At 38.1% G+C, this 21,226-nt stretch overlaps 2 protein-coding genes across 2 annotated transcripts in view; one reads left to right on the top strand and one right to left on the bottom strand.

Annotated features, from left to right (window-relative positions):
* The first annotated feature begins 2,212 nt into the window (after nucleotides 1-2,212).
* LRRC39 (leucine rich repeat containing 39) lies at nucleotides 2,213-14,801 on the top strand. Its single transcript, XM_015831601.1, has 8 exons — nucleotides 2,213-2,419; nucleotides 2,852-2,957; nucleotides 4,780-4,936; nucleotides 7,536-7,672; nucleotides 10,577-10,722; nucleotides 11,618-11,770; nucleotides 13,196-13,335; nucleotides 14,624-14,801. The coding sequence occupies exons 1-8, from the start codon at nucleotides 2,259-2,261 to the stop codon at nucleotides 14,668-14,670; spliced, it is 1,047 nt and encodes a 348-aa protein (XP_015687087.1). The 5' UTR covers nucleotides 2,213-2,258; the 3' UTR covers nucleotides 14,671-14,801.
* Nucleotides 14,802-14,803: 2 nt separating this feature from the next.
* The window catches only part of TRMT13 (tRNA methyltransferase 13 homolog), a 9,873-nt gene continuing 3,450 nt past the window's right edge, over nucleotides 14,804-21,226 (bottom strand). The window contains exons 4-11 of the mRNA XM_015831598.1: nucleotides 20,769-20,831; nucleotides 19,143-19,212; nucleotides 18,751-18,857; nucleotides 17,986-18,153; nucleotides 17,724-17,790; nucleotides 16,483-16,557; nucleotides 15,735-16,128; nucleotides 14,804-15,110 (exon numbers count right to left, since the gene is read on the bottom strand). Coding sequence (XP_015687084.1) covers nucleotides 14,933-15,110; nucleotides 15,735-16,128; nucleotides 16,483-16,557; nucleotides 17,724-17,790; nucleotides 17,986-18,153; nucleotides 18,751-18,857; nucleotides 19,143-19,212; nucleotides 20,769-20,831 — 1,122 coding nt within the window. The 3' untranslated portion in view covers nucleotides 14,804-14,932. The remainder of the gene's footprint in view (nucleotides 15,111-15,734; nucleotides 16,129-16,482; nucleotides 16,558-17,723; nucleotides 17,791-17,985; nucleotides 18,154-18,750; nucleotides 18,858-19,142; nucleotides 19,213-20,768; nucleotides 20,832-21,226) is intronic.

Below are 21,226 nucleotides of genomic sequence, written 5' to 3'. Positions count from 1 at the left end.
ATACACAAGATCCAAGTGTGCATTAAACATTTCTGTAACATATGGAGCTGCTTTCAGTTAATGTGGAGATCTTTGAAATATCTAATAGTAGTTTCTAAACCATTGTTTTTCAAACTCACCAACTTTAAGGGGGTGTGGATTTCAATTCTTGGAGCTGAAGTCCACACATCTTAAAGTTGCCAAATTTGAATAACACTGTTGTAAAACCACCATTTTCATAAACATATTTATGCTATGGAGCCATAAATGAATAGCTCTTTCAGGTGTAAAACATGCTGTAAAAACTGTGAAATAGGATTAAAATCTATATATTCCCAAAAGTGGATATGATTATTGGGAGCCTTAAAAAAATGATCACGTGCTTTTAACAAAATGTTAAAAATTTCAGAAAGTTAGTGGCGAGTGTCAATTTAAGGAAACCTATTGTAACTGTGTAAATATATACATATATATGTTTATTTAAGATCCTTGTAATATATAATCTGAGAAGGGGGAACATATCTAGATCTGGGCGTTTCTCTGTATTCATTATTTTGAGGAACAAGCAGAAGAAATGTAAAACTGATAAATCTGTAGATCTCTAAGGAATTTTATATAACACATAAACACATATAAATTGAACATTTCTCTGTTGTTTGTTTAATAAAGCTTATTTTAATAAATCCCATTTTTCACAACCTTTGTAGCCTTATCTGGGATGCTGTATTGTGACTCTGGATCCTCTACACTGGGGTTTTGAGCTGCAAGCTCCTATAAAAATCTTTGTAAGTTATAAAAATCATTCCTTTTTGAATCAGAGCTTAGTCAAAATCTCAGGAATGGATTCTTGGTATTTACTGTTATACAGTGCTGTGGCCTGGATTTGCAATCATTTTAGTACAGTAATTGTTATCAACTACAATACAGTTTGGGCTGAGGGAAAATTTCAGATTAAAGCATTAAAGAATATTTGTGGTGGTGGCTGAAGCTTTTCCAGCTGGTTGCTGGACCAATGCATCATTTTGTCAGGATTGTGTATAACTTTCTTTGATTTGTAAGCTCATGCTTGTGCAGTCATTAATGGTACTGAGGCACCTTGTGTTCTCTTGGCTTCTTTCACAGTTCTTCAGTTTCTCCACCATCACAGCCTTTTTCTGGCGATTCATTCCTTTTCACATGTCCAACATATTTAAACCAGCGCTCCCCCCCCCAACCTTTTGGGCACTAGGGAGAGAGGTATTTCGGTGGACCGGAGGGGCGTGGTTTCGCATGCTGCTTGCATCCTGTGGATGGGGCTTTGCTTGTTTATGCGGCCCGGTTGCTGGCATGCCGTGACCCAGTGTCAGTCCATGGACCGGGGGTTGGGGACGCCTGATCTAAAGTGTAGTTTCATTTTTAATGCTGCCAATGATCAGCCTGCTTCAAGTAAGTAGTTGATCAAATCCTTTAATTCACTCCTGAGTTTTCAATTATTTGTTCTTGTAGACCAAAACACCTCTGCAGTTTTTTCTCCAGCATCTGAAAAAAACTGAGAATTCCATGGTTTCCAAGAAAGCTTCCATTTTGCTTCATTCAGCTTTTCTGATGGTCCAGGTCTCACAAACCTCTGTTACAAGAGGGATACCATGGCTTTGTCTTTAATAACCTCTGTCATTAGATTCTAGGTTGTCTAGAATCTATTGTAGTTTTTCTCCCAGGCAGAACTTTTATTTTATGGCTGCAGTAACTGTCTTTGTGAAGGTTGTTACTGCTTGAACTTGTTCCTGCCAATGTCATGGGTTAAAATTAGAATCTAGCTGCCGTGACATTTTGCTCTGTCATAACTGGCAGGAAGGGTTTAATGGCTTTAACAAAGCTATCAGGATTCATGACGGAATTCTTATTGTACAGAAATCTCTGGGCCATGGAAAACCCTCTGTGGTTTCAAGTAAGTAGTTGATCAAATCCTTTAATTCACTCCTGGAGGGGGGAGTGAATTGGCAAGGAGTTTGTCGTTGCTTTGTAGCTAAAATTGGGAGCACGCTTTTCAAATGGCTGGTGGTTCTCAATTGCCATTATTTTGCAGTTATCAGACAAGCTTTGTCCAAAAACTGTGGCAGGCCACAGAAGTCTGCATGCAAGACTAAGAATAGGCTCAGTTTAATGGTGAATTAATGTTTGTCCTTCCTATAGATGTTTCTCATGGATGTCAATTAAAAATCCAGAAATTGAAGGCATTTTTCCATCTCACACGGGTTTCCTGTTTTGCTCACGACACTCCTGGATACCCTAGCAAAAAAATGAAAGTGGGGGCTGGATTTGAATGTGGAAGAGCTATGACTGAAACTGCAGTTTCTGTTGGCTCATTTATGGCTATTAAAGACCTGTGGGAAGTCAGAATCCAGAAAATCACCGAAGAGCTTCGGAAGCAAAAAGAATTCAGTCAAAAGGCTACAGGGAGGTAGGTAGTCAGAGATCCTTTGGATGAAAAGTATGATCATATTTCAGTTGGGATCTCTCTGATTTTCAGGAGATCTCCAAAAATGTAAAAAAAAATCAGCAAATACAAAAGTAGATTTTTTTTAATGTTCCAAAATAATCTTGCTCTGTTCTGCAAGTAGCAGTTGTAATGCATTCCAGTATTCTGCTACTAAAATCTCCTTTATGTCAAGGCCAGCCCGAGGACGATACACAACTCGGTTGTAAATGCAGTGCAGTATGATGATTTAGGAGCTTTTGGTTTCTGAGAAACAGTTGATACTAACTGCTCCACTGTTTAATAGCAACAGCTATGCTGGCTTATCAATTCCAGACTACAAAAGTTTTAAAGCACGTTGGAAATTGCAGCAATAAGGAAAATGCATCTTTAAAGCTTTACAACTTTTATTTCTAGGCTGACAATTATTTGGGAAGAGAGGACGAGTTTGGCCAAGCTGAAAGGCAAAGTAATCAACGAAGATGGAAGGGCTGTTTTAAGGATTGAGCAGGAGGAATGGCAGGTATTTGTGCAAGAACTGCTAAGAGATGAGTTTTCATTCTTCACTTTGCTTCAATATTTTGTTTTATCAGTTTAATGTTCAGCTGCTCCCCACTTCCTGGAGACCTGCAAGAGCTATTTGTTTTGGATGAGAGCCCTTGGAAACATGTGAAAAGAACAGCATCACTTTTGCTAATTATAACTAGGGCACGATTAATGCGAATTCAAACAATGCAATATTTGATTTATTGTGACTTGTAAATTGATAGCAGGTTGGGTTTAATGGAACCCAAAATTCAGTTCATGCAAGGCTAGATTGTGCAGTTAAGGGTAGTATATGCACAGATGTTGCTCATCTTTGTATATGTAAAATGGAAGAAAGAAATATGTCAAAAGAAAACAGAACAAGTTCAAAAAAAAGAAGAGGCTTGTTAGAGGAAAAATTTGATGTAGTTGAACCTTATCAATGTCATAGCAACACTAAAATAGGACAAGCTGTTGGAATGGCTAAATCTACAGTGCGTATTATTATAAAACATGCATGGGAAATTTTAAAAAGGGCAAAGTTGCATTACCTTTTTGTTGTTTGCAAACATCTACAAGGAGATTGAGACATGTTTTCATCAGTGTAAGATTACCTTTAGGAATGATATTCAAAAAATTTTGTTTTTAGATAATATTTCTACAGCCTCTATGATGTTGTTAATAAGTTTAAATTGTAGATATATTCTTTCTATTCTTTACTGTAAAAATTACTAACACATATAATTTATGTTAGAAATATTTCATTGCCTATTTCTGTCAGACTGGAACCAATTACCCTATTTTCCATAGAAACATCAGCTCAAATAGTGCAAATTCAAATAAGGTGGTCATTTTGTGGGATTCATTAACTGCATTAATCAAGACCTAGCTGTATCGATTAAGGATTTGATTTTGACAATGGTTTTAAAGTGTTGAATTTATACATGATCATCCTTATATGCAATGCTAATCCAGTATTATTTTGAAAATTCCGAATTAAGGTATGTGTCTCTTTACTGTTCCTTTATTTTTTATCTCTCTTTTTGCTTAGTTGTGTTTCTTAAATATCTGTTTTTTAAAAAGCCTGAGTTGCATACAACCAGATAATCAATGTATGGCAGCGTTGCCTCAAGTTTTCTTTATAAGAGGCTATCCATATTTTTGTAGCCCAGGTTAGGCACACTGTACTTTGTGTCAGTTTCTTTAGTTCAGGGGTGTCAAACTGCTGGCCTGCGGGCCGCATGTGTCATCAGGAAACCACGCCCACCCCATTGCCGGCAATGGCAAAAAAGCTCTGATACGTTGCGCGACGTCACAAGCTTGACATGTCTGCTTTAGTTCCTAAAACTGATTATTGTAACCTTTCAATATACAGGTAATCCTTAACGTACATTCTTTTATCAATTGTTTAAATTTCCAAAGGCACTGAAAAAAGTAATTTTTAATTGGTCCTCACACGTAGGGCTGTCACAGTTCCCCAGGTTCATGTGATCAAACTTCAGGCACTTAGCAGCTAGCATGTATTTGCAATGGCTGCAGTGTCCCGGGTCATATGACCACTATTTGCAACCTTCCCAGCCCGCTTCCAACAAACATGGGCAATGAGGGAAACCAGATATGTCTAACAACCATATGATCCACTTAACAACCGTGGCAAAATGGTTGTAAAATTGGATGCAATTCATTTAATAATCACCTCACTTAGCAACAGAAATTCTGGCCCCAGTTGTGATCATAAACTGAGGACTGCCTGTAGAGTTATTGATCTGGTGTACTTAAAGACTCCCGCCCCTTTTTTGTTTTCTCTCATTCAAATTTAGACTCTACCGTCTTGCTTACTGAAACTGAATTACCTGCAGGAATGGCAGCTTCACAGAATTAATTTGATCAAAATCCCTCACTACGTTGGTCGCTTTCAAAATCTCATGGTCCTAGATCTATCTCGAAATTCTATTGCAGAAATTCCTAGGGAGATTGGTGAGTGTCATGTCAACATTCCTCCTCGTGATTACCTCTTCAGGTTGGGTTTTGAATTAGGAAGTTCCTTAAAATTAAGGAAGTACTTAATTTTAAAAACTCTTGATAAACAGCACGGGCTTGAAAGAAATCGAGAGCTCTGTTCTTTGAATATGTTACATTTTTAACTTAACTCTCTTTGTTTCTTTGAAAACATTTATGGTGCTTTACAGCAGGGCTTTTCAATCTTTTCACCCATTGTACCACTTTTAGGATATGGCAATATCCGAGTACCACCAGTCGCCTAGCAAGGTGTCAAAAACCTGATGACCCCCCCCAAAAAGTGATAAAGTACAGGTAGTCCTCAACTTACAACAGTTCGCTTAGTGACTGTTCGAAGTTACAATGGCACTGAAAAAAGTGCCCCCCAAGCCACAGCCGAGCAAGACACCTGCCTGCCCACCCGGCAGCACTCTTCCTCCTGTCCGAGGTTTTCATTGTTCTGAGCATTTCTGTTGAGGATTGGCAGCGGGGGTGGGTGGGAGGTGTTTGGTTTTTATTCCCCCCGTCTGCTGGGTGGTTGCAGCAGGTTTTGGTCACTTCACATGACCCTGGGACACTGTGAATGTCATAAATATGAATCAGTTGTCAAGCATCTGAATGTAAATCACAAGACCCTGGAGATGCTGCAACATTCCAGCTGATCAACAGTTCTTCTGGGCTCAGCAGAAGTTCCAGGATCAGTGCTGCTTTCCAGCTGATTGGTGCTTCTTCAGGGCTCAGCAGAAGCACCAGGATCAGCGCAGAGCTCCAGCTGGAGTCTGGCGCTGATCCTGGCGCTTCCACTGAGCCCTGACAGCCCCAAAGAAGTGCCAATCAGCTGGAAAGCGGCACTGATCCTGGCGCTTCCGCTGAGCCCTGACAGCCCTGCAGCTCCAGCCATCTCTCGCTCAGGCTTATGCGGTGCTGCCACCGGTTCAACTCATTCCCCTCTCCCGCTACCACTTTTCTAGGATGGTCGCGTACCACCTGCCAGGTGCCAATGTACCACAGGTGGTACCCGTACCACTGGTTGAAAAGCCCTGCTTTACAGCATTAAGAGTTGTTTTCACTATATTCCAGAAGGTTCCCATGATTATCTTATAAAACTGATGCAATAGTAAAACAGTGAGTCTTGAAACATTATAAACATTATAGATTTTGACATGTGCTTTTTTGTAACACGGTCCACTTTCATCAGATATTGACAAGATTATTTATTAGCAGTATCTGTATAGTCCAATCACTATTCTCTGGGGGGTGCATATCAATGAGTCAAGGAGAACAAAGGACTACTACTCTGAATAAACAACACACATAAACTATATAACAATATACATGGCTGCCACAATCATTCAACCTCAAAGGGATGTTAAAACAGAATTGTCTCACAGTCTTTTTGAAATGTTAAGAAAATTGTGGTGAGAAGTATCTCCAGAGGAACATGTTCTGGAACGTGAGGGCTGCTAGTATAAGAGCTACTTTCTGGGCCACATACCATCTTTATTGAGCAGAATTTCCTGTTGTTGTTTTTTTAATTTCCCTTGTCCTCAATTGACTCAATTTTATCTTTCAAGAAGCATGCTGTGTTAAGATATTTTAAAAAAGACATTGGGGTGAACTGGTGGGTTTGTTCGGCAAGGGATAAAGCAGAGGTAGTCAACCTTGGCTCTTCTGTGTCTCATGGACTTCAACTCCCAGAATTCTTGAGTCAGCTATGCTGACTCAGGAATTCTGGGAGTTGAAGTCCACGAGTCATAAAAGAGCCAAGGTTGACTACCCCTGGGATAAAGGTTTCTGACATTTGGCAACTGGAAAGAAGCAGCTGTTTCTGGAACAAAGGAGTAAATTTTTTCTCTCTGTTTTTATTCTGTTCTAGTCTCCTGATGTCTTCATAGTGTCCTAAGTAACCTTCCTTCTGTACCTTCTATGTGTATCGAGACTACATTTTGCAGAATTTCTTATCTCATGGCCTGAGTTTGGAAATTCTGTGTTGTAACTTTGATGGATCTGAAGGACACCAGTTGAGGATAGTTCAATTATTTATTGTATGAAATTTATAGAGCCACCCAATTTCATCACCTTAGAGTGGCTTACAATAAAACAATAAAAAAACAGAATAAAAATGATGGAAAAAAACAAACAAAAAAACCCCTAATTAAACAAAACATCAATTGAAAACAAGCCCCGTCCAAAGATGGAAGAAGAACAGGTCTCTTCAAGGCTTATTTACAGGATACCAGAGTTGAGAAAACACAAACTTCTAATGGAATAGGTATCGGAAAAAAGTGTTGAGTTTCTGGTAAATTATGCAGATTATTGAATATTTGTCATTGGCTGGATCAATAATGTAACTAGGAAATGAAATTGGTTTCTAATATTGATTCTTGGGCAATCTGACATTTCTATGAGTGAAGTAATGTTAGACTTCTAAAATGAGTCTTAAAAATCTGTATTCTCTTAATATTCTTGATGTTTTTCCTTTCCCTCTAATTTTAACAGGTTTTTTTTTGTTTAAAATGAAGCTTTTTGCAAGTGAATATTAAACCAAGGCTTTCTTTAATCTGTCTGGCTTTTATAGGTCAGTTGTCAAATCTTCAGGAGTTGATCCTCAGTTATAATAAAATTAAATTGGTTCCTAAAGAATTAGGCAACTGCGTTGGCTTAGAAAGACTGGAGCTGGCAGTAAATAGAGACATCTGTGACCTTCCCCATCAGGTTAGGAAATATCATAAGTCTTCCTCTCTACGTTCATAATAACCAGATGTTTAAATGTTTAAAATGATTTGTAATAAACTAACAAATGAGCAGTTAATGAACATTCATACATGTACATACTTGTTTGCCTCATCAGTCATGCAAAATATATCACTGACATGGAAGCATCAAATGGTGATTTTTCTTCCCTGTAACATTTCAGCAGCTGTATGTATAGCCCAGGGGTAGGCAACCTTGCTCTTTTATGACTCGTGGACTTCAACTCCCAGAATTCCTGAGCCAGCCATGGCTCAGCATGGAAACCCCCTTTCCCCTCAGCATGGCTGGCTCAGGAATTCTGGGAGTTGAAGTCCACAAGTCATAAAAGAGCCAAGGTTGCCTACCCCTGGTATAGCCTCACAATGAGATGTCAGTGCTGATAAATTACATCACTACCTCTGTAGTTGAATCAAGAGTCTCAGAACAATTTCATACAATAAATTAAATTTTAATGGCCTTCACCCTGCTAGTGTTTTGAATTTCTTCCCTCAGACCTTGGTTGAACGTGATGAAAAAAACCCTTTTTATCTTTTTCCTTGTTCCCATCTGGGTTTGTTATTTCTGCCATCTTTATGTGTGTGTGTTGTTTTCTTCTTTTAGAACAGGGGTGTCAAATTGACAGCCTACGGGCCAGTTTCATCATACCGAAAACGCGCCCACCCCATTGCCGGCAATGCAAAAAGACTTGCGATATGTCGCGACATGTCACATGACGTGGCGAGTGTGACACCCGTGTGTCAATGCTGCTAACATCAGATGTTCTTGCTTCATCTGTCGGAACCATGACACCGTCTTTTAGAAGTATTTTTAAACAATTTGTAAACTGCCCAGAGTTGCTTGGAGGCATATAAATTTAATACATTATTATTATGAACTTCCAGTGTATTAGCAGTACATGTATACATGAGGGTTGCCATTATAAATCAAGGTTTAGAATTGCTTCATGTGGTTCTTGGTTAATTTAAGTATACAAATTGTCCTGGAATTATTAGATGCACATAATACTGTAGTCCTTCAGAAATACCCCATTGGGAATGGAAGGTATTCTAGGTTAGACCTTACATCTGATACAAATGCAATCAGACTTAGGGCCTGTTTCACGTATCACATCAAGTCAAAGGTTTCTTTTAAACTTTGATTGGTTGAACAAGCAATCAAGAATTTTGCCATCTCATTTAAGCCTCAAACAAATCACATGCTGGCTTCAGGTTATGTGTGAATTAAATGCATAATTAAGCTGCTCATTTTCTGAAATTCTAGAGTATCATACATAATTGCATATAATCCCATCTACAGATAAATCAACCCTTAAATCTTTAACCAAGATACCATGAAAAATGTGCCAGCTGCGGATAAACCTACATTATTCATGTATTTTTGGTTAAAAATTATAGGGTATCCTAATTTGCAGATGACCTTATTAACTATTATATACAGGAAATATGGATTTAAATGCTTTAAAAAATACTACCATATATACTTAGAGATAGTCATTTGAGAATAAGCTGAACCCAATTTTTTGAGTGCATTTTGGCACTTAAAATTCTCGGTTTATCTGCAATTATATACAGTGATTCTAAAGTGTTTTTTTTTAAATAAAATAAAGGGAATTAGGTCTTGGTTACTCGTAGGGCCACCTTTCTTCCATACATATAGTCCTTGACTTATGACCGTTCATTAAGTGACTAATTGAAGTGATTAGTGATGCGGAAAAATGTGGCTTACAACCCGGTCCTTGCACTTATAACTGTTGCCACATCCTTATGGTGATGTGTGATCAGAATTTGGACATTTGGCAACTGGCCTGCATGTATGATGTCTGCAGTGCCCCTGGGCACGCGTGACCGCCATTTGCTACTTTCCCAGCAAACTTCCAACGATCAAAGTCAATGGGGGAAATCCATTAATCGTGCGACTCACTTGACTGCAATTAAAAAAAAAGGTTATCGAATCTGGCATGATTCCCTTAACAACTGCCCCGTTTACTGATAGAAGTTCTGGTGCTGATTGTGGTCATAACTTGAGGACTACCTGTAGCTGCTGCTTATCATATGCAGCAATCCAACCAAGCTCCTAAAGCCTTCAATTAAGCAATAGCACTAAATGGGACTAAAGAAGCAAGACTTCCTTTCTTTAATGCCTAATCCTTGAGAATCACATCGCTGCCCCCCTTCAAGATTTGTACAGTGCCCGCTGACAGTGACATTGTTTAGTTGAACTCTTATAACCTGGCTCTTTTCCCAGGCTTATGGCTATAGAGCTGGCAGGGCTCTTGGGGATTGTCTGATTTTGAGAGAGGGTGGTTCTTTTTCTCCAAACATTCCCTTCCCCCCCCATTTTATAGTGTATTGTGTTGCATCATGTATTGTACTGTACTCTATTCTGTTGTGCTACATATTATATGTCATCCAAGATCGTAATGGAGTTGGGCAGTTTAAAAATAAGAGTTAAACAACTGAGTAGAAGCACTCAGGAAAGATCTACTGTTTGTCCAGAGCCCACTTTGAACATTTCTGGACATAATGTACTATTTTAGTGTTTCTCAACTTAGTAACTTGAAGATGTGAGGATTTCAACTCCCAGAATTCCCCAGCCAGCCTGCACCATTTGATCTAGCTTCAATGTTGCTTTCTTAGCACTTTCAGGATCAATGCATTAATGTGTGTGTGTGGGGGGGGGGGGAATCCACAAAAATAACATGAATCAGATATCACTTCCCTCTCGATCCCTGAGCAAAGCGTGATAGATGTCTTGCCAGAACGCAGAATTTCCCACTGTTCCATTATAAATGAAGCTGACATCGTTTGATGAAATGTGGTTTATCAAAATTAATCTTCAATAAGATTCTTTATTTCTTTTTTTTAGCTGAGCAACTTGAAGAAGCTTTCTCACCTAGATCTGAGTATGAACCGGTTCACTACTTTCCCACTAGTCCTTCTAGATATGCCTAACTTGGAATGGCTAGATATGGCAAGCAACAGGCTGAAAGAAATCCCTGGCAATATTGACAAGTAAATATAACAATCAGAGATGCTATTCATGTCAGTGTGATTTAATTATCAAAGGTCTTGTAGTTTTATTTTCATAAGACAAAAACAAAAGGTTGTTACTTACCTAATGAAACAAATACAATACAATTCAGGCAAGCAGTTGAATTATGCATATCCTGTAACAGTCATAAGACATAAAGGCTTTTTAAAATATGATCTAACAATCTATTTAAGTAGATAAACTGAAATGTATACCATTTGGATCCCATTCTTTTAACTGATTTCAAACAAACACAAAAATTCTCATGGAAATTGACTGATTTGAATAATTTCCATAGCGTTTTACTTTGTTGTATTGTTGAGCATTTGTTGTAAAAAAAAATCTTTCAGGTAAACAGTGATTTGTTTCACAGATGGGGAAAGTAAAGCTGAAAAATAGAATGGTTACCAAAATTCAGAAAGTGTTCAATTTAAAACCAGCCATCCTAGGTTCAGATCTTTATCTGATGGCACTTTGTATACACTTTTAACAATGTTTGGTTCATTGCCATTGAAATTACAGAAAATGCCTTTAGAGAAAGACAAACAGATAAATGATAGTTATTTCACTGAAGACTGCTGTTCATATTTTCCCATGGAAATCTGCAGTATTTATCAGATGTATTAAGACTTTTAATTAAGTTGGAACAGTTATGAAGTACTGTTAACTCCAACCAAAATAAACAGCAAGCAGAAAACTATGATTCTCTGGCAGGGAGTAGGGCTTTTAAGATTCCAAATTGCTTAAGGTTATCACACTTTTACTGTTGCACTCCAGGTCTATAGCCAAAATGAGAAATTCTACAGTAAGACAAACTATTATATATCATCTTCAATTGATGTTCTTTCTAATGAATAGACCCATTTGACTTTACAGAGCAGAAAACTTACATACTTTGTGGCTCCAAAGGAATGAAATAACTTATTTGCCTGAATCTATTTCTAACCTTAAAAATATGACCACCCTTGTTCTCACCAGCAACAAATTGCAACGTATTCCTGAATGCCTAAAGGACATGCTAAACCTAAGGTAAGGGGGGGGAAAAACACCTTAACTGCAATTGGAAGATTAAGTGCTCTAGATAAATGTAACCAGCTTTGTTGTCCATGGCTGATGTTTTTAGTCTTCTTTTCAAACGTTCATCCCTAATAACATGCTGAATGCATTATTAATCTCAATCTCATCTCCATTCTCTGCACAATATCTGAGAACTGACATACTGTACTGTCTTACGAAGCAATTATGTTTACAGATTCCTCAGCATCTATTAGAGAACAGCTGAGAGAGAAAAGAAATGTAGAACTGTAATAGCAGATGACATTTTAAATTGTGCTTTTTACTTAGCAAGTAAAGTTTTTCAGAATTGGTTTGCCTCCTTCCTAGGGCTGAGATAAAGTGATTGGCCCAAGGTGACCAAGTTGGCTTTGTGCTTTAGACAGGATAGGAACTCATAGTCTCCTTATTTCTAGCCTGATGCCTTAAACCAGGGGTCCCCAACCTATGGTCTGAGGCCCGGGACCGGGCTGCGGGCTCTTGGCCAGCGGGCTGCAGAAATGGCTGGCCGGTGCGCGCACGCGTATTTCCCCCTGCTTGTGCTAGTGCCATAGCCCCATTTGCACATGCACGTGGACACGACAGGGATGCTAGCGTGGGGAGGGTGTCCGCAGCCCGTGTGGTTTGCGCGGCTCGTTCACACATGTGCGAAAGGGCCGCTAGCCGACGTGGGAGGTGTGCAGCTGTTCTGCGCATACGCACTGCACCAGCACAGACCGCATGCGTGAACGGGCCTGCTAGTGCCACGCCAGTGTGCGTGGCCTCGTGCGCATGCACACCAATTTTGAAGCTGCTCTCCTTCCCTCCGGTCCTTGAGCCTGGAAAGGTTAGAGACCTTTGCCTTAAATCACTATACCAAATTGGCTTTTGGGCTAAAGATACAATGAAACTAATTTCATATGGTAACATTGGTAACATGAAAATAATAACCCTAACTGAACCACATTTCCTCCTCATAAATATAACCATGAAATCAGATGCTTTTGTTTAATGTATTCATAATTTACCATCTCACCTGAACTTGATATAGTGTGGTTATCTTTAACTAGGTTTTGTTGAAACTAACTGTGACAATCTGGAGTCTACACCTCTACCATATAATTTTTATCTCATTTTTAGTTTAAAACAAGAGCTTATTTTAAGAAATCCAGTGAGGTTTAAAAGTCAATCTGGTTAACCTAAAACAGTTTCTCATAATTCTCTGTGGAGTGAGAAAGGGGGGAGGAAGAGACTAGTTTAATATAGGCTCAACATTAACACTAAACCATTATTCAGTGTTCCATGTTTCTTGGGGTTATATTACCAATATTTTTTATCTAAAAGTCAAATTATTAAGTTTGAAACAGTGACTCTAGTTTAAGGAATACCAGCTCATTAATTCCATTATATAATGTACAACAGATTTGTCAACTTCAGAGATAACCCCTTAAAGCTGCAAGTGACACTTCCTCCTTGTGAGAATCCCGAAGAGGAAGAGGAGCAAGAACTCTACGGAATTCAGTTCATGCATTTATATATCCAGGAATCCCTCAACAGTGAAGGTACCACTTATTTATGTTTACGGTACAATAAATATAGACTCAGCGAGGAGACTGCCATATTTTTCAAGAGCTGGATTTGCACGTTAACGTTAAACCAGTTTTTAATGAGGGTTTGTTGGACAAGCAATGGTGGCCAAAATAGGTAGCTTCACAGTAAACAACAACCCAACATTCTCTCTTTTAAAAAAACTCTGAATCAGACAAATGTGACCTACAATATTTTTTAAGAATTGTTAAAGGCAAACTTGTGATGTTAGAATTTCCTTGACATTGTGGCATTTTATATTGTTTAAAGGTTGAGATCCAAAATATTAAACATATCAAATCTGACCCTGAACATTAAATTATTCTGATACATCAACCAGAGTCCTAATGCTGTTCGCTTTAGCACTAAAAGGCATGATCTTAATGTTATATGAACCGTGCCGCAATGGTCCAATAAACAAACATTTGAAACATCCTGGTTTATGTGAGATCACAGAGCTCTGGAGAGAGTAATCCTTTCCTGTTGTGCTACAAAATTAGAAAGAAAGAAAAACCCTACCCTCTCCTCTTTAAGAGAGTTGCAGGGGCAGAGTGGGCACTGCAAAAAGAGCACAGGAAAAGAGAGGAAATTCCACTAGCTCAGGGGTAGGCAACGTTGGCTCTTTTATGACTCGTGGACTTCAACTCCCAGAATTCCTGAGCCAGCATGGGTGGCTCAGGAATTCTGGGAGTTGAAGTCCACGAGTCATAAAAGAGCCAAGGTTGCCTACCCCTGCATTAGCTGATGCATAACCATTAAGTCAGCGGTTTTCAACCTATGGGTCGCGACCCCATTTGGGGTCGATCGACCATTTCACGGGGGTCGCCAAGCAAGGCTGTCCGCCATTTTTCCCCCCCTTTTCCGACGGGTGCCTTACCTCCCTTGAGCTGGGCCAGCTGGTGGTCGGCCTGCTCCGTCTCTGCCGCTTGCCAGCTATGCCTCGGCCGGCGCAGGGGGCGGAACCACGCATGCGCAGCACTCCCGGGCAGGGAAAGTCCTTGACTTACGACTGGTTTAGTCCTCGACTTATGACCGGTTTAGTCCTCGACTTACGACCGGTTGGGGGTCGCGGCATTAAAAAGGTTGAGAACCACTGCATTAAGTACTGTGAAAAATAATGTCATGCTGTCCCACCATGGATTCCTAGGTCAATTTAGGTAAACGCCTTAATCCTTTATACTGAAAAAAAAAAACCCTTTTACAAAGTTGATATATTTCTGAAAAACGCACATTTCTTGGCACACATTCTTTTTTTTCTTTCAGAAAACACGGAAAGTGATATTCCAGGTGCTGCTGACACCACGGACTGAAAAACAAAAACAACACCAAGCTGATCCGGTAACCATTACAAATTTTTGGAGCACAGAGAAACTGAAAACTGAAATGCAGCCAGATCTGTTGTGACAAATATTTTGAGCGGTCTACTTATTATTAGTACTTTTTTTTTCTGATCTAAAGAATGCTGTAAAGTAAACTATCCCTGGTTTGTCAAACACAATCCTGGATGTTACAAACTTGCAAATCCTGGAAGCGGTGAAGCTCCTGAAACACCTTTAAGCGGTTTGTCGAAGATCACGAAGGCTGAGCTGGAACAGCTGTCAGAAGAACATTTTCTAATGACACACTTGAGTCAGTATAGCGTTGCAACGCAGCTTCGTATCCTCTCTGCTCTAAGTATTCGATCCGACCATGATCAATCAACAATTTGCAAAGGTGCCCTATCTGCTTTCGTTCCTCAGCAGTCAGCAGCCTAGAAAAAGAAAAGAAAAAGAAAAAAGAAAAAAACTTTAGAAACTAAAGGGACTAACTTTCAACACTCTGTTTCAAGCAATTCAATGCAAGCTTGTTTTTTTTCTTCCAATATAAATGAAGGATTCGTTGATTAGCATACTATTAATCAGTTGTGACACAAATGTTAATTGAATAAAGACTAGTCCAACTTAAGACTTTCTTACTGCATACATGACAAAATATATTTTGGCAGTGATAATATTTAAGACGATATATTTCTTTCTGAAACCTATTGTTGTGCCGGAACTCACACATGTCATACAACCCGCCTTGCCTACCCTACAAGGTTCCATCCAAAAAAGGTGCCGGAACTCCGTTCTGGGCGTTCTATGACAAAAAAAAAGCCCTGACTGGAAGTATGCAAGAACAGTTACCTGGGCAAAAGGGGCAAAAACATTTTTTAAGTCCAGAACAATAAGATGTTATTCCAGTGAAGCAGGAGGAGGTACAGTACAATCAGACTTGCAAGATTGTACTATTTTAGTAAATCTCAATAAAAGTAGTTTTAGTCTTCCTGTGCAGTTAATTTCCTAGTCTGGCCTATGTAGTGGGGCTGACAATTGTACTGAAAGTGACCACATACCCTTGAAGACTATCCAAACTGCAGTCAGCATTTATATCATCCTGATCATGTTCACCTTCGTTTCTTTGTCCTTCATTTTGAATGCCACTTCTGCTGGTCTCTGTTCCTCTTTCTCCACAGGTAGCCCAGCTGGTCATTCGTTTGAAAAAATTAAATTCTATGGGCCCCAGTCCTACTCTTGTAAAGAAATCTTGGCCAACATAATGCCTCCATTCACACCTGTGATGACAACAAAGTGCAATAACAATTCCAGCTATAGGGCTCCAGTTTTCAGTTGCACACTTGCTATGTATTTTGCCAGAACAATCAGTCTTGAGGCGTTTAATTACTGGGCCTTCCTTTTCTTCAGGACCTGATTTCCTATAGGTGTCAACTAAGCATCTCAGAGCAAGATCTGTGAATAGAGAAGAATTATTTTTATATTTAATTGCTACATGCAACTGTAACTGTGAAAATTCTATATAATTTATAATTGGACCACGTTATCAAGCAGTTTAAATCACTTTTTTAATATATTTTTGCCACAAATGCATCATGAAGCATTCATTTTAAGCTAAGTCTTTAGTATTACTGTTTAATAATAAGCATGTTTAATGACTTCCATAAGCCTTGCTCATAAGCATCAATGGTAATCAATGTATGTTAGCAAGCATGTGTACGTGAATAAAAGTTGTTGGCAAGCTTTTTTGCTTCATTATCTTTTAAATGACTCTAGTCTTTAATACATGAGCAAGCTATACCATTTTACCTGTTGCAGCACCACACAGATGCTTTCCAATTCCTATCAGAGGTAGTTTCTGTTCCACAAGAAGAGGAACTTTACCTGTCCCAAAAAAAAAATCCAAACAGAATGATGACATTCTGCTATCATCGTTGTGAATAATACACATCATCCTTCCTCAGCTTAATTCTTGGCCAATAACTCTCATGAAACCTGAACATTATCCCTGTTACTGCTGATGGGACATGTAAGTCAAAACATTTGGGGGACTTAAAGTAATGCATGCTGCTACATTAATATGTAATAAAGTACCATAGGAAAACACAGATTTAATTTAAAGGTTAATTATGGGGTAATATTAATTTGTTTTGATTGGACTGTTGTAATAAAAGGCCACAGAAGGGAAGCTGTATCAAATCTGATACGTATAAATCTAATATATATAATATAAAATATAAGACACCTTCTGATTGTGATTAAAAGTCCACGTTATTCAGCATTCCAGTTCCCACAAGCTCTTTTCCAGCAGAATATGGAAAGCATATACAATAACAGTTAATAATGCAGTTATTCTAAATAGGAGGGGTTCAGAGAGGGGAAAATAGCAGAAAAAACCATGATAGCAAGTCACTAAGGAGAGGGAAGGAACAAAACAGTACTCAGAAGATTGGAGTTGCTGGGGGCCATTCTAGGACAGCTGGTAACAGAGGGAAGAGGAAACCACTTCTGGACCTTGTGCTTGAGATGGATAAAAATGAAACTTTGATTTTAGGTTTTACTGACTAGAGAGATTTGTTGTTATAGAAATGGCTAGTTTATACTATTATGTAAAAGTAAAAGTTGAGGTTTGATGTTACTGTTTTATTCTACTGCACTAGAAGTAGTTGGCAGTCAATGCCCTTTTTTTCTTTTCTCCCTCCTTTTCTACATTTCTCCTTTCCCCTTTCCCTCCCTTTTTTCCTTATTTTCTTTTTGTATTTTATATTATAAATTAATAAAAGCCGTAAAAGGGAAAACAGAGGGAAGAAAAATGCAGAGAAGATTGGAGGGAGGGGTGGGGCTATTGAGATGCACCATACTCTTTTATCTTTAACATTATGACACTATACTTGAGCAAGAAGAATCTTAGCATCCAAAACCAACTCTGTAGCCACTGCACTTCTACCATAACTGCAGTGAACACTACCTGTATTGTTTTTTAAAAAAACAACCAGGATCATTTGCACAGTTTTTCAGAGAGTTCATAGAGAGACCTTTAAGCAACTTACTTAAACATAAATGCTGGATATCAACTTGAAGCCTCTCAAAGTAACGTTTTCTGTGTTTGCCATCTACCTGCAGGGTCAAACTACAAATTATTATGACCTATTGGGTATATATACACACTGGTTGTATTTTACAACCCAGACAAAAATGTTTAGCACTGGCAAGATTCAAAATCTAATCATTTTAAAAAAGTTTTTTTTTTTACATTTTTGACATATTGCGTTATTAAAATGTTAATTTTAATTATAGCAATAATTGCCTTACCTTGAACCTGGTAGATGCCCTTTCAACAAGAAGAAAATGAACATCTTGGACATCCTGTAAAGCTATATCCAACCAGTGGGACAGTTTTCCCCGTCCGGCTCCAAATTCCACAAAACAGTTCCCTGGTCCAAGCAAATGCAATCTTTTCATGTTACCTAATATAGAAGCCTATAGACATCAAGTTTATTTATGAACCAACACAGTTATTCATTGTACTATTTGAATTAACCATTAATTAATCCTAAAATCAGCCATAGATTTTTGAAACGCTATTGTATTATTGTAATTCTTCCAAAATGCATGGGTTTGTGATTTAGTCCTATAGCCCTAGTATACTATCTTCCTTAGCTTTTGCATGACTACTACTACTACTACTACTACTACTATTACTACTACTACTTATTATTACTACTATTACTATTATTACTATTATAAATTCAAATTATATTATTTTCAGTAAATTTAGAAACCTAATTCTTCCACGCTGACATTTATTTTTAATATTTACTACAAAAATTAATTTTCTTTTGCAAAACCTAGAACAAAAAAATCCTGAATGACTTTACAATATACCTAAAAGTAAATAAGATTCATCAATATTCTTATGAAATGTTAGGGAAATCTAGGGTTGTGGATTAAACAGATTTAAAAAAACATATATAAAATTATCAGTGTTTTCAAGGGAACAATAATCCAGCCACTAGAAAGCAATTTATTTAGAACAAGAAATTATACTAAATATGTTATTTTTTGCAAGACAGCTACCTGTTGCTTCAAATGTTTAAAAGCTGCATCTCCATTCTGGGGATCGTTTAGGGCTTCTTGCAAGGCGTGATGAGAAAGAATTTGGTCGTTAAGTTCATAATTTATAGCTGAGAATAGAATGTAGAATTTTGTGTTTGAGTTTGAATTGAATTAACAATGTAAATATTCTCTCGAATGTCTGTTGTTATTATTGTATGAGAAAACTAATATCCGATTCTGCAAATATTTTAAATGAAAACAACTTTACAATGTAGTTTACACTATTTACATTGTAAATAACTTTACAATGTAATTCTCATACATATCGAAAACCATTAAATTACAAAACAGTTATTTTGAATTCTTTCATCATTTATATTGTGTGATTACCCACATAAAAATAAAATACTTACCGTTATTTGCTTTTTTAAGCTTCCTAATTAAGTTCTCTAGTTCTTGTTTAGGAAGTGCAGAAATTCGTACCTGCTGGAATGGACACAGAATATTTCTTACTTTGTTTGTAGAAACCCATCTATACAAAGCAAAAATAAGTCCAAAAAATTGTACTACATCGGATATGATCTAAACAATATCCAATTCTCCTTGACTAAAAAATATATTTAGATGAAGGACAAGAATGGTAATAAATACAGTACAATTCACAGGAGTGGAAAAGCTTTTCTTTTTGTTTTATTTTCAATAAGGGTAATCATATCAAGCCTTCAGGTTATTGAGGGATGGGTGTTTGTATCCTATGTATTGCTCTTTTTTTTTTACAACACTTGATATCATTTTTGAATTGCATGCTACACATCATTTGTATTCAAATCCTATATCTATTTAAATCAGGCATGTCAAACTGCCGGCCCGCAAGCCGGATGAATCATACTGAAACCGCCCCCACCCCATTGCCGGCAATGGGGAAAAAGTCACGATACGTCACGCGACATCACGTGACATCGCGAGTTTGACATGCCTGATTACATAGAAAAGGTACAGTGCAGTCAGCATTTTTTAAAGCTAGCATACTTTTCTGCCAGTTCTTGATGAGCCACCATGTGGAAAAACACTTGGATGTCACAGCAAAATAAATGCCTTGGTCCATTCCAACACCAGGATTTTTCTTCCTGCTGCTCAAATAGCATTAGATATATTTAATTGCCAAGACCACATATCTTGCTACTATAATTCTGCAACAAACAATGGCCAATGGTATAGTACAGTGGTGGCGAACCTATGGCACGGGTGCCAGAGGTGGCACTCGGAGCCCTCTCGGTGGGCACTCGCGCTGTCGCCCCAGTCCTGGGCCTTCAGCTGGGTTTTATAAAACCTTTTTGCTTTAGGCCTCTGCCGCCGTGTGCAAAAAAAAAAAAGTTTCAATCAGTCAATTTCAACTTCTCGCAGGAAAAAAAAAGATCTTGCAAAGTTGAAATTGATTGATTGAACTTTTTAGTCCCACCCAGTCTGCCATTACCACCTCAGCCACGCTCACCCAATTGGCCACGCCCACCCAATTGGCCACACCCAGCCAATGGGCTACACCCACCCGGCACTCGACGATGCATAAGTGGGTTTTGGGTTGCAGTTTGGGCACTCGGTCTCTAAAAGGTTCGCCATCACTGGTATAGTATTTGTTATCTCTGCAACTTCTATAAGACAGCATTTTTCCTATAACATTCTCACTAAATATATTATTATTATATTTTAATCCCATCCGTCTCTCTGTCTGTCTACACATCTTTCTGGTCAACCCAATGCAGCAAATGCACCTAATATTTCTGCTTCAAATTTTCGCACAATTCTGTGAGGTGGGTTGGGCTAAGAGACAGTGACCTAGCCAGTTTTCATGCCTAAGGCAGGACTAAAACTCACAGTCTCCTGGTTTCTAGGCCAGTGCCTTAATCACAATATCAAACAGGCTATTGAGATAGGCAGCATATAAATTTAATAAACAAATAAAAATAATGAATATTTGGATTTTTAAAAAGCAGAGTTTATCTCTTCTAGCAATTCAAAATATATTTAAGACATTTATTCACCTGTTCTTCCGATAATTCTGTTTCATTTTTCAGTCCTGCATTAATATCTTTAATAAAGTAGACCTTAAATGAAATATGGAAATATGTTATAGACTAATTATAACTCTCTTTTCCAGTATTTACACGCATTAAGCTTTAAATGATTTAAGAAAAAACAAAATCCTTCTGGAGTTTGGTTGTACCTATAGCACGAAACAATCATAAAGTTACCATTTGTAATATTTAGACAAGTGTATACAGATAGGCGAACTAAGGACTATTTTTTCTATTAGCACAGGGGTGTCCAAACTTTTTTCAAAGAGGGCCAGATTGGATGAAGTGAACGTGCTGGAGGGCCGAACATTTTTCCGAACATTCTTTGAACCATTACAATTAAATGCAAATGAATTATTTTATGCCTCTCTCTCTCTCTCTCTCTCTTTCTCTCTCTCTTTCTCTCTCTCTCTTTCTCTCTCTCT

This window comes from Protobothrops mucrosquamatus, unplaced genomic scaffold (assembly GCF_001527695.2).
Source record: "Protobothrops mucrosquamatus isolate PMUCROS unplaced genomic scaffold, P.Mucros_1.0 scaffold_267, whole genome shotgun sequence".
Lineage (NCBI taxonomy): Eukaryota > Metazoa > Chordata > Lepidosauria > Squamata > Viperidae > Protobothrops > Protobothrops mucrosquamatus.
Note: the sequence above shows the minus strand (reverse complement) of the source record. Positions and strands in the feature narration are given on the sequence as shown.